General features: G+C 37.4%; 1 protein-coding gene across 3 annotated transcripts in view; it reads left to right on the forward strand.

Moving 5' to 3' along the window:
- Positions 1 to 10,504, forward strand: part of fwd (phosphatidylinositol 4-kinase beta fwd) — a 33,770-nt gene extending 23,266 nt beyond the window's left edge. For all 3 annotated transcript variants that reach the window (XM_069812713.1, XM_069812714.1, XM_069812712.1), the window contains exons 11-12: positions 2,803 to 3,056; positions 7,876 to 10,504. In XM_069812713.1, the coding sequence (XP_069668814.1) occupies positions 2,803 to 3,056; positions 7,876 to 8,060 (439 nt within the window). In that variant the 3' untranslated portion in view covers positions 8,061 to 10,504. The remainder of the gene's footprint in view (positions 1 to 2,802; positions 3,057 to 7,875) is intronic.
- The last annotated feature ends 3,907 nt before the right edge of the window (positions 10,505 to 14,411 follow it).

Raw genomic sequence — 14,411 nt, forward strand, 5'->3', positions numbered from 1 at the left:
GCAGCCACCAATGTATTTATATAGGGAAGACACTATCGAGATTGAATTTCTCGTACTTTTTTTCTCTAGTTGCAGAAAGATCAAATGCAATGTTTGATAAGATGATATAAGTTAATATGAATGCAGTAGTATCACTATTATTCGTGTGTTTTGTAGGTTAAGGACATGCATACTATGTAGGATGATTTTGAAAATTTGAAGTTAAAACATGGTTTTAATGATTAGTCTACAGTACATTAAAAACATTATTTACGAAATGGATTTCACTACAGATCATCCTGGATAATAAACATTCCAATTAATCGAGAGTTACTGCAGGCGTAAACTTTGTAGACCCCTCAAAGTACTGACATAGCTTGCATACACTTTTATTGATTTTTCCTATCCCTCTTCCAAAATGAAACTAACCAGCAATTCCTAAGTTGAGAGTTACTTTTGTTTAATAGCTAGCACTTCAAATGCACAGTTTATTTAGTTACATTATTTAAAGTTCCCGAATTTAAAAGAAAACTTACAAATTAAACCAAACCCTTTAACTCTATTAAAATAGAGTATAATCTAAATTTAACAGAAGAAATACTGAAATCAGAAGTAAACACTGAAATAATGAAACAATTGTCTTTAGAGGCAATTAATATTAGGTACCCTCCACAAAACTGACTTCATTTATACACCGACGGATCCTTGATCTCCAGGGAACAAGGTGCCGGTGCAGGTGTTACGTGCTGTCTCTTCTCACTTTATAGATCTCTTGGATATGGAACAACAAGTTTTGTTGGAGAAATCATTGCAATAAGTGAAAGTCTCAGGAATCTTCTATGCCACATCAATAAATTTAAGAATGCAGTTATATTGTCAAACTCCAAAGCAGCTATTCTATCAATAGTCTCTAAACACACACCTTCATCTCAAACAGTAGAAATAACTACAATGCTCTCTCAATTAATATCACTCAATAAAAGAATAGTATTCCAATGGATACCATCCCATTGTGGAATCCTGGGAAACGAGAATGCGGATGATTTAGCAAAGAAGGGCAGCACTGCTACTTACAGACCTGTTACTAAATCTACGTATTACTCTGTGAAAAGATTTATTAAATCTACATACTTAGACTTCAACAAACAAAATTTGATAACACAATCCCAAGGGAAAAAATGGAACTCTCTGCTTCATATTCCACAGTTAATTCCCTATTTACCACGAAAATCGTCTGTAGCTGCATTTAGCTTGGCAACAGGTCATGACTGTTTGGCCAAACACCTGCATAGAATTGGAATATATCAGTCCCCTAACTGCCCATTGTGCAACTCAAACCAAGAAATGGATTCGAAACACCTCAAAATCTGTGCTTCAGTGTTTGGCCATGATAATATCTTTGAAAAATATTGGAGTGCAAGAGGTCAAATGACTTTATTGTCAAACGCCTGGCATTAGAAAACAACAACACATTTTTTAAGGTTTTTATTTCGGGACTTGAATGAATCATCAGATGACTGAAAGCAAGTAATGGTTTCTTAAACCAAATTATAGTAATTTAGCCTTTCCCTGGGTTTTACATATAAGAACACAATCAAAATTTGGCATTTTGGGTTGTTTTTAAGAGTATTAAATATATTAATACACTATGTAAATCCTCAATGTTTATATACTGGAAAAGAAATGCACACACAAGGCACATCCCTCAAAGTACATGTGCGCTATCTGTTGGTGCTAGTTCAGGATAGCCCTATTGTACAAGAGAGCAAAATAACTTATTCTTTTTATACCCCAGCTAACAACTGCTATGCATATGGAAACATTTGCATACTTGCTATTTAGCAGATGCATTTTGAAAATATACACAGATTTCCACATTCGGAAAAAATTGCACTTAAGGGGTTTTAGAAGTAAGTCAACGATATGCACTTTCCCATGAGGAAAGTCCTGCTTCAAATCCAAGCTGAATTTATGGTGAGCAAGACTATTGGGGCAGGTTCTTAAGCAATCCCATGTTCATTATTATCAGTTTACCAATTCCCTATTTTAATCTCAACATGAAAATGTGCTCAGTCTTGCTAGCCAGTACTTTACATAATATTCTCTGCCATATATTGGATACAAAGATTACAAGTTGCCCGTGCTATTTGCATGGGCCATGCAGCCTATACTCGTGACTGTATGTCGACACAAGTCCATGGTTTACTACTACAAACTCACCCATGTGACCCAAGGAGATGTTGGAACTGGTTTCCTTCATATTCTAAATATTTCTGGCATTGACTAATGATATTATCTAGGGGAATTTTCTCTAGGTGATGCCTGATGTCATCAAGAATTGTGTGTCATCTTGCTTGTTTTCTCGAACACTCCCCATTTCCCGAAATTTGTTTACTATCTAATTTATGAATTGCAGCACGATCTAATTTATGAATTGCAGCACGAATTGGAATGCATTCATCAGGGAAATTTTCTTGGACTAATCTCCTAACAGCACAAGCTGATTCTGTATGCACATATGAATCATAAATAAACACTTGTTGTGTGATAGAATACTTTGGCCTATTATATTATTGCACAATATTGTACACGTGCAGATTCGACAGTCATTTAGCTCTGACTGATGACTCATTCCCGTGCTCCCTGCTGTGGCTGGGCTGACTGACCGCGTACGGGAGGGAAACCTATAATCTGTTCACCCTACTGTATATTAGGGGCTTTATTACTAACCAAGCACTTGGATCTTAAATCAGATTGAGACAGAAAAAATAATATAAGATTAATTATATGTACGAACTCAGATATGCAACATTTCTTTTCCAGGCACAATGGAAATATTCTTCTCAATAGTGAAGGTCACTTGATCCATATAGACTTTGGATTCATTTTATCAACATCGCCTCGAAATTTGGGTTTTGAGACATCACCCTTTAAGTTGACACCAGAATTTGTTGAAGTAATGGGTGGCCTTGGCTCTGATATGTTTGAATACTTCAAGATACTAATCCTTCAAGGTCTTGTAGCAGCACGTAAACATATGGACAAAATTCTCAACCTTGTGGAGATTATGCGGTCAGGTAAGGAGAGATCAATATTTTAATATAATATGTATACAACTAAATTCACAGTAAACCCTTCGAGGACTGGCCCTGGGAAATGGAGACGTCTGGTAACCTTCTGAAAACCCTTTGGGGACTGGCCCTGGGAAATGGAGACGTCTGGTAACCTTCTGAAAACCCTTTGGGGCCTGGCCCTGGGAAATGGAGACGTCTGGTAACCTTACTGTAAACCCTTCGGGGACTGGCCTTGGGAAATGGGGACGTCTGGTAACCTTACTGTAAACCCTTCGGGGACTGTCCCTGGGAAATGGGGACGTCTGGTAACCTTACTGTAAACCCTTTGGGGACTGGCCCTGGGAAATGGGGACGTCTGGTAACCTTACTGTAAACCCTTGAGGGACTGGCCCTGGGAAATGGGGACGTCTGGTAACCTTACTGTAAACCCTTCGGGGACTGGCCCTGGGAAATGGGGACGTCTGGTAACCTTACTGAAAACCCTTTGGGGACTGGCCCTGGGAAATGGAGACGTCTGGTAACCTTACTGTAAACCCTTCGGGGACTGGCCCTGGGAAATGGGGACGTCTGGTAACCTTACTGTAAACCCTTCGGGGACTGGCCCTGGGAAATGGGGACGTCTGGTAACCTTACTGTAAACCCTTCGGGGACTGGCCTTGGGAAATGGAGACGTCTGGTAACCTTACTGTAAACCCTTCGCGGACTGGCCCTGGGAAATGGGGACGTCTGGTAACCTTTACTGTAAACCCTTCGGAGACTGGCCCTGGGAAATGGAGACGTCTGGTAACCTTACTGTAAACCCTTCGGGGACTGGCCTTGGGAAATGGAGACGTCTGGTAACCTTACTGTAAACCCTTCGGGGACTGGCCCTGGGAAATGGGGACGTCTGGTAACCTTACTGAAAACCCTTCGGGGACTGGCCCTGGGAAATGGGGACGTCTGGTAACCTTACTGAAAACCCTTCGGGGACTGGCCCTGGGAAATGGGGACGTCTGGTAACCTTACTGTAAACCCTGCGGGGACTGGCCCTGGGAAATGGAGACGTCTGGTAACCTTACTGTAAACCCTTCGGGGACTGGCCATGGAAAATGGAGACATCTGGTAACCTTACTGTAAACCCTTTAGGGACTGGCCCTGGGAAATGGGGACGTCTGGTAACCTTACTGTAAACCCTTCGGGGACTGGCCCAGGGAAATGGAGACGTCTGGTGACCTTACTGTAAACACGTTAGGGCCTGGCCCTGGGAAATGGGGACGACTGGTAACCTTACTGTAAACCCTTGAGGGACTGGCCCTGCGAAATGGGGACGTCTGGTAACCTTACTGTAAACCCTTCGGGGACTGGCCCAGGGAAATGGAGACGTCTGGTGACCTTACTGTAAACACGTTAGGGCCTGGCCCTGGGAAATGGGGATGACTGGTAACCTTACTCTAAACCCTTGAGGGACTGGCCCTGCGAAATGGGGACGTCTGGTAACCTTACTGTGAACCCTTCTGGGACTGGCCCTGCGAAATGGGGACATCTGGTAACCTTACTGTAAACCCTTGAGGGACTGGCCCTGGGAAATGGGGACGTCTGGTAACCTTACTGTAAACCCTTGAGGGACTTGCCCTGGGAAATGGGGACGTCTGGTAACCTTACTGTAAACCCTTGAGGGACTGGCCCTGGGAAATGGGGACGTCTGGTAACCTTACTGTGAACCCTTTAGGGACTGGCCCTGGGAAATGGAGACGTCTGGTAACCTTACTGTAAACCCTTGAGGGACTGGCCCTGGGAAATGGGGACGTCTGGTAACCTTACTGTAAACCCTTCGTTATATGAATTTTGTTCTTGGGCGTTCGACTCCAAAATAAGTGGCTGGCTCTTTTCAGGAAAATTCCTTAAATTAATACACTGCGAAAATTTGTTTATTCACATTGAAATAGTGGCTTAGGCCTATGTAATCATAGCATATCTTCCTAACTAGATAATGCATCGACATCATTTTCTGCAGGTCTTCTGGAATAATACATCCTAAGGTAATTTATGTCTACATGTTTTGAGTCAACAAGCATATAGCAACAATTGGGATGCATATGCTACCATACGACAAATGGATCTGAAATCCCGGAAAACATGTGAACGAAACTGCTGGATTCCACTTCCCTACCTGCAACCATTTCCTCCTCTAAACCACCTTCCCCTCCCCCTCTCGAACCTGACCATCTGTTTGGTTCACAAATTGAAATACTACCTAGTGAGAGCCCATGGTTGCCGATATTCTTTTTATGTCAAATATTTATTTTATTACACAGTATTTTATATTGTTCATTTAGTTTACTTTAGTGCAGTTTCAGTGTTATTGAATTTAATTTTATTTAGTTTGGTTTAATCCATGTCTGGTCAAACGTGATGAAAAGCGGAAAACCTAATAATAATAATAATAATAATAATAATAATGGACGCGAACTTGAAACAAATGGTATTTGTAGTTTCAATAACAACATCTCACCTACATTCGCAAAATACTCTTAAGAAATTTATGTTGCAGGAAACACTAAGGCGTCATCGTAATATTTATTAATATAATGCCCATATTGTTATGTCTAAATGTCTTCTGGACAATACAGGAGTAAGTCATTTTGTTTACATTCCACACAAGAAAAGATTCAGAACAATTCTTATTTTAATCTACTCAATTGGGAGACATGGTTAATTCAGATCACCATTATGATTAATCCAGCTGTGATTTATGGTGTATAAATAATCTTGTTGGACTGTGAAAAGCCTTGGAATGATGTATGTATTGTGTGTGTATACATACTGTTCTCCAACCAGCAGATCAACAGTGAAAGGAATGTGCTTACTATTGCGACATCTATTGGAGCAAAGTAGATATGTAATATTATCATTATAACGTCTGTTTACAAACCATGCGCTCTCCTGCATTTGTTATTTCCTGTATGGAGACATTAAAAGACCAGGAGATTAACAGTGATCTAATTTTGTAACTAGGGTAGTATAAACATGTGTGTATTGCACCGCCGCTGGGTCTGGTAGAACTTTAGATCGGTGGAATAAGTGATAAATATCATAATAATTATACCAAATAACCCTGCCATGAAACGTTATGATCAGGATGGTAATCAGTTCGCCGAGGTAATTAAGTGAGAACACACATTGCCTACGTTAAAGACAGACATTTATTTAAAATAAACCAAATAATAGCGTCACACAGAATATATATATATATATATATATATATATATATATATATATATATATATATGTCACAGTGTAATGTTAAACCCAACTGGTTACCTTACATGAATGTTAATCCCTCTTTGTTGGCATCCATCTTATCGACTCACCTAACTCATAACCAATACTTAACACACATATAATCGTTACACTGAAAATGGACACCCCTCACACAACAATGAAAACCTCCATTTTGAATTCCATACTCGTACAAAGTTTATTGGTGAAATCTCTTAGTAAAACATTCCAGAATAAGGCAATAAAACTTCTAGTAGCCCGTGGTTGACTATTAGTTACATCACAGCTTGAGACACCAGAACAGCAAATAAAATACCGGTCGGTATTTAAACAGGGTTGACTGCCCCGATAGCTAAGCAGAAAATCGCATCCAGTTCAATATAGTTAGCACATCAAATGACAGAGTATAACTTCCCGACCTCGGGAGTAAAACGTTACCATCCTCTATCACTCTTTCTTCCATGGTCCAATAGTAGGTTCCCGCAACAAGTGTACGTAACTGAAACTGTATACACACTCCCAGTGTGTACGCTGCCCATCACCAGACAGACGCTACTCTCAAAATCACTCTTCCGCGGTCCTACTGCAGGTTTCCACAACACGTTGGACTACACAGCTACTAGTAGACTTATCGAACCCGGTTTGATCCCCGGCCTACATAGGAACTTGTGCCCATCACAACGCACATCCTACCTCACAGCCATCCCTCTAGCTTACCGATGCCACTAGCCACGAACAACTCCCTTCACAGACGAAATATAAACTCACGCCACAGTCTTAACCAATCAGATAACGTAATGAAAAATACTAACTTCCCTCCAGGGAATCAACCAATCACTCGCCAGCCTTAGGCTAGGCCCTTGTTTTCAACACATCACAGATAACAAGAAAGAACACCATAGACTACAGGAAAACAGAAAGGTGAGAGAAAAGAAGCCATCTACGAGAAGTAAGAAGAACTAGATCAGAAAGGAAAAAACTACAAGCCATCTATGAAGAGTTAGAATAATTAAAACTAACAGAGAAAAGTATAAAGATAGAAAAATGAAAAGAAAAAGGAAAGAAAAGAAAGACGTGCTGAAATAAAACGGCACAGTATCATTGTTATTGTTTGTGCTGTGACAGCGAGCCAATAGAGATATGAGTACCCACATGTGTGACCTTATGACATCTTATGACATCTTATGACATCAACATTCATTCACAGCATTACTCCCTTTCGTCTCATCCGGCAGAAACTTTCTCGTGGTTGGAGCACAGTACATATAAATGCGTGATAATTAGTGATAAAAAATGTATTTCATTTTAAGAATTGCTGAGAGTAATTTTGAAGATGAAATGTGGCAACACCTATTCCTTTGCTTTCCTTGGTTTTTCTCTTGTCGAGAACTTTAGGCCTCTTCAAAGAATAAGTGAAGGTAGTTATTTTGGTCAGGGTTTCAGATCCATTTGTCGTATAGTAGTTACTCCATGCATAGAGAATTGAATTGGTATTTATCATTATGAAATGGAATTTGTTAGTATATTTAAAAATGGGTGAAAGTAACAAAATTTTTTTCCTCAGGTTCACAGTTACCATGCTTCAAGTCAGGTGCAGCAACTGTTCAGGGTTTGAAGAATCGCTTTCATTTGAACCTCACAGAAGAACAACTGCAACTGTTGGTGGACAACTTGGTGGAGTCAAGCATACATTCACTGAGCACCAAACTCTATGATGGCTTCCAGTACCTCACCAATGGTATCTTATGAGCATGTCTCATATGTTCAGACTTGAGATTGTGTGCATGAGAATATACAGTTAATCTGTGAACCTTAAGAAGTCTTGTGATAGTTAAGAAAATGGCATCCAATTTAATTATATTCACATCGAAAAGTGTATGACATTCTATTGGGTTGAATTATCTAGCTCAAGATATTAAGTTCAGCTCAAGCTCAAACTTCCCCAAAGATCGTAATCTTGCCTAAACGTCAGTGTTAAACTTTCCAAAGAATTGTCTTTTTTATCATTATCATTATGTCATTACAAGACAAAGATAGTCTTTGAATCTAAGAGTTTTTATGATCCAGAATTTCAGAATCTCCTGTCAATGAATTCACAAGTAACACGAACATTTTAGTGTTCACACTTACAATTACTCTATTGTGTGCTGGGCATGTGTGTGCATCATATATGTCCTATGTCCTTGTCTAGTGTTCTGACTCAAGTTCTCCCTCTCTCCTTTCTTGAAGAATTTGCAGTGGAACTTGTAATATTCTTGAATTTTTTGCAAGATATGAGATATTGCTATCAAAGTGGTATTCCTGAACTGTGGGGTGTTGATAACAAAATAAAATGAACATGGACCATTATATGGGCATGGAATTGAATACTCATCTAGTTATATTCTTTTCATAATAAAAGTGGCAGTTTTTATATATTTATCTTTAAGTGTTACATTTACAGAATTTCATTACAGTACTATTTACAATTTTGGGGGAATTCTGATGCAGTTTTTCTTCTGGCAAGTTAGAAAGTGTTATATGCCATTAGAACAACATCAGAATCATTACTCCCACGTGGTACCTATGTGCATATAGATTAGAATTTTATACCTATTGGATTTTGGTGGTTGCAGATACAATGCAAAACCATTGGGGAGGTAACAAACGTTGCTTGACGTCCATTTTGTAATCATAGAATCTGGTATTCAGGTTTAGCACTTGGCTCATATGTTGGTTACTGTCAAGTAACTTGTTTCAAGATGTCCTTTTAATCATGTTATATGTTTATTTCTAATTTATAAGGTAGTATGTTTAGCAATATTGTTAATGAAAAGCTGCAGATAAACTTTCCACTTGTCTTGAATGGTCATGGCTTTGTGGGTTCCATATTGACTATCTAATTAGTTATACAAATAAATGAACTCTCAATGTACAGTCAATTGATATACATTACTTTACAATTTCTGGAATGAAATATTTATATTACGTTATTTTTTAAAGTACCCCCTGACGGAAATCCATCACAGTTCCCAAAATATGTATCGATTCTGCATTTGTAAGACTGATGGGCCATGTTGAATATCATGCATTAAAACTGGTTCTTTGTGTTCCTTGTTCAGTGTGACTGTCATTTTAAATAAAATTTCTGTGTACAGTACTGGTTTCTCACAAAATATACATCACATCGTTTTGTACATAACTGATAAATATGTGTTAAAATAAAAGTGAGGTTAAGGAGATGAAACTATCTTCCATTTATTTCAGGTAATGATAAAATTATATCTGGAAAAAAAATGCAGCATCGGAAGGTGATGATGTAAGATATCACTGTTCATAATTCTGGAAAATAGTGTTTTCATGACAGTAATTTGCTCACGGGCAGTCATTCTCAAGCGAAAGTGGGCTGTTATGGGTGTTAGGTACTTGGAAGTGGATAAATGAAACCTTGAAGACCCTTGCAATGTGTTTTTGATTTCGTATGTTTAACATGCAACCCTCATCTTCCTATATATTTCAGGGACTTCTATGCTTTCAATTAAATCTTTTTATATATATTTTTTTTTTCTTTTTGTTTCTCACTTTTCAGTTTCACAATAGTTGATGACAATTCAGAATGAGTCTGGTTATGTAAATATATAAACTTGTATGATAAACCTTATAGCAAGCAATCCTTTGTTGCACAGTGTGGGAAGGGAACGAAGAGTTGTAAGTCTTGCTATGAATTCTAGTGTCCTCATTAAATCAACATGAAAACATCCTCTGAAAACTTGATATTAAGGTGTTGGCACTACTGGCTGTAAGATTGCTGTGGATGTTTACATAGGTGCTTACAGGAATGGTTAACAATTTCTAAAGCTAAATCTTTTAATATGAGTACATTCTATCTTCATTACTTTATTTATTAAGATTTTAAATAATTTAAAATATTGTGAGTGTTACAGCAAGTCTTTTGGGACTTGTTTCATTCCATTTTGTACAGTATATACAAGACTATTTATTGCATATAGAGAGATTCTTCCAGAACAAGTAATGGAATGTTATGCAAATTTTCTTAGTGGAGAGAAGTTTGAAATTGTTGAGTACTGTTTGTCACCATAAAATTGTTCTTTCAGTTAATTCTCAATTTGTCCACTGTTTGATATTATAAATTATGTATGCTGTATAATTGTCATTCCATTTGTATTTTATGAAATAAAAAAGAATAATGTGTATTTCCTGTGAGTTACATTATTCAGAGGGTTCATGTCATGTTCCTATGCCATGAACCCCAAATTTATTTCGTTCCCGAAGAAAGCCACTTTAGAGAGAGAAGGATTTGATTATCTCCCTTTGCCCCGGACTGGGTTTTAGCCTATAATCCTGGGATCTAATAACAAGCATAGTAACATTTCGACTGCCAATAACGTTGCCACCATAATTATCTTTGCCCTCGGTATTGTATGGGAGGATTGTAATTAGTAATGAGAGAAGGGGAAAAATTTCTAAAATTGCAGACGGAAATTTCGGATTTTTTAATAATTTTTTTCCGATGTGTTTGAAAAAGTCTGGAAATATTTGAAGAAGAAAAAAAACACTTTGTTTTTTTCGAACTCTCTCTGTTGCAGCTGAAGTGGGTGACATACACATATTGGATATAATGACTGCGCAGTAGAGACCTTTCCACCATATACGTGGCTTAATAAGAACAGAACTTCCCCATATTTCACAGGCCCAAAAACTTGTCCGCATTCGATACTACTGCCCTCTTATCTACTGTATATTTAGATCAGTACTTTGCTTTGGATGAAGATAATGAAAGTTTCCAGTTCTTAATTCTAAATCTCCCCCCCCCCTCCCCCACAGTATTTTGGATCAAGCAAATAAGCTGCATTATGCATTGGCTGAATACACAATGATTTTTATAAAGGTGTTGAATCACTGATTTATCTTCACTGGACAATAATGTTATTCCTCTTAATGCAATATTTAACTCTTGTTTTATTTTACAAAATAAATGTGGAACATTGCTAATAGAGCTTTATCAGATTCAAGATTTGAAATTACTTTGGCAAGCTTGGCGGCCAGGCAATGGGTCACTCTGACATATCCAGTGATAGCTGAATGCTGCCTATGTAGAGTGTCGTTTCTCAACCCAAACATGTGAGTTACACTTATGTGCTTCATTGGTGAACATCAAAATGGTTAGAAAGTTGGGTTGCTCTAGTTTGATATATGTACATACCACTAACAAAATAAGCTATTGTCGCAATGGATAGTCACCAGGAACAGTAGCCTGGACCTGTTAAAGATGAAAGGGACGCAAAAGCTGTTCCTACAGAACTCTCCACACCACAGAATGGTTTACGTACATTTGTTCAGTAATATGGGAGTAGGCCTACCTGCCAATTGGTTGTCCTCTACATACTGCAGTACCTATTCGAATGCTGATGTTCGTCCTTGATCCTGTAGCTCATGTAACGAACAAGTCCAGCTAGCGTACTGTAGTTACGATAAATGTGTGATGAGGGGAATAGTTTCCGGTAAATCTTTTTGAGCTTCACAACCAAACCAAATGCTGCTCCTTATGCCATGTGCATGTCTGGTAACTCGTTCCATCTGGAACGCTTCATAATGTGCTTTAGTATGTGGAGGTGGCAGTATGATACGGAGCACAGACAGTAAATGAATTGGAAGTATGATATTGAGAAGCATGTCTAACGTTCAAAACGTACCTCATAAATCGAAAAGAGTGGCTAGCACCCATTCATTCCATACCACACAAAGAAGTGTCTAAAATAGAATTTGCCTCCTCTCGCCAATATTTTAATGAATTTTGAAATTCTATAATTTAAATACAGAACTAAGACAACAAGATAAAGAAATTTTATTACAATGTCTCAAAAAAAAAAAAAAACTTTCAATAGTAGCCTATTTCTTAAAAGTTGTTCAAAACGTAATTAAGTAAGTAAGTACTATTTCAATAATATGTGATTTAACAGAATTCTTTCATGTAAAAATAATTTTGTGAATATTTTGTGTCTTCCTTTCTCCCAAGAAATACCTAAAAAATTGATCCGAGACCCCCCACTCGAGAGGTGTTTGTCCATCCTCCCTATAGTGATATTCCATTTAAATATTCCGCCATCAATGTGTCCAATCAACGAGCTTAACTAACTCGTGTCCAATACAAATTGTGAGTGGGTCAAGTGTTGCTCTGGTGATGCGACGCCAAACGTTCCATTTTCGCAATTTTGTGTGATATAGCAGACATCATCAAGCAAGATATAATAATATAATTCACTTGTACCCCCATCATACCACCCTTTCGAAACGTGTGAATCGGCTAAGTTGCCGACACTGAAATTGAATTGATGTCACAACAGCTTCGCCAACACAATTATTTTTTACTCGCTAATGTCGCTATGGAATAGTGCGAAAGTCGCTAAATTTGCTATATTATTAATGTAAAATGAGATAATTTTGCCGTTGTGAATATTAAAAGCCGCTAAATCCTTATATCAGCAACACAAATATTGTCATAAATATTACGGATATTACCCATTAAACTAACATTGAAAAACGCTAGCCGAGAAATCCCAGTATTGGCTACTCTTATTGTGAAGTAGTACCAACTAGTCTTTGAAATAGAAGCACAAGTTAAGTACGTACAGTCACGAAGCTTGTGATAACACAGTCTAATACTTACAGTCACGCAACTCATACGTATAAAATATGCCAACATTTGACAGCTGGCGCGACAGTAGCCCTCTAGCGGCAGGCAAGTTAAAAGTGTGCACACGACATATGATAACACATCAGAAAACGGGTTTTGCGTAATTTGTTTTATATTTTTATTCTATACAGTAAGTGTATATGATTCTTATTAATTTTACTTTAGAATCCTAGAAGAATTTCACACGCAGTTAATCTACAAGTTTGAAAAGCTGGGAATAAACGTAATTATTTCTGCTCCTTACAACTGAATCATGGCCCTGTTCACGTATCATGGTTTGAAATAATATAATTGTTCGTACGTGGATGGTTAATTAAATTCATTCCTAAATATATTTATGAATCATTAGAACTCTATATTTCCTGTGAGAAGAGTCAAAATTGTAGGGCATAGCTCGTAGAGTACATTGCGTGGTGAACTCCTCTCCCTATTTTCTGAGAAATTAATCATTTTCCATACCGCAAATTGGGGTAAACTCGGCCGCTGAGGTAAAATGAAAATAAAAAAGGGGAAGATTTAAACCTTAATATGACAGACATTGATTTATGAAGTTAATTATTTTTCATTTCTTAAGAACCGGTATTTCCTTTATTATTTTGAGTCACAAATAGTGCTGATATTATGGTTTAAATGTTTATGGCAAGTTTACCGCATTTTACATTACATTTCCAGTTTTCACACATAAGGTTAATTTTAACTTATCCTACTTATATAATACGTAATTTGCATGCCCTTACTGTTAATATGACGTAGGTGAGAACTAATAAATGAACACACAATTTTGTTGAAAAAATTGTGACTTCAATTAACTCAGAAAATGTAGGCCTAATTTTATTTTCAGAGCAGAAGTGGTGTAAGTCAAAATGGGTAATGAGGGTTAAAGTAAACATTCTTTAAAATACAGCGCAAAGTAGCGGTTAATATTGAATTTATTTAAACTATTAGTAGTCAGTGAATAGCACGAAGGATATATTAATTGCTACTTTGCGCTGTATTTTACAGAATATTTACTTTAAACCTCGTTATCTAATTTTGACTTACACCACTTCTGCTCTGAACAGCTCAAATAATCACTGGGAATGTTAAATCAACACCAATAACAGTCATGCAAATTATTACAGAAAAGATTGCTTTTTTATATTAAATTTAAAAAGGCTCTTGAGAACTTAATACGTCTGCCACATGAATCTACACCAACATATCAGAAATTTATCGACACAGTCTGGATTTATTCAAGAAGTGAATATTTTGCAAAAGGATTACAATACTCCATAAATTCTTGAAAAATTAACACCATGATCCCTACTTGAATGCAATATAACGTTCAACTTTTGAAAAATATAAAGAAAAAAACACGAATACAAAAATTATGGAATTACTTGCATTAATACATTATCCAAAATCGG

Source organism: Periplaneta americana, chromosome 16 (genome assembly GCF_040183065.1).
Source record: "Periplaneta americana isolate PAMFEO1 chromosome 16, P.americana_PAMFEO1_priV1, whole genome shotgun sequence".
Lineage (NCBI taxonomy): Eukaryota > Metazoa > Arthropoda > Insecta > Blattodea > Blattidae > Periplaneta > Periplaneta americana.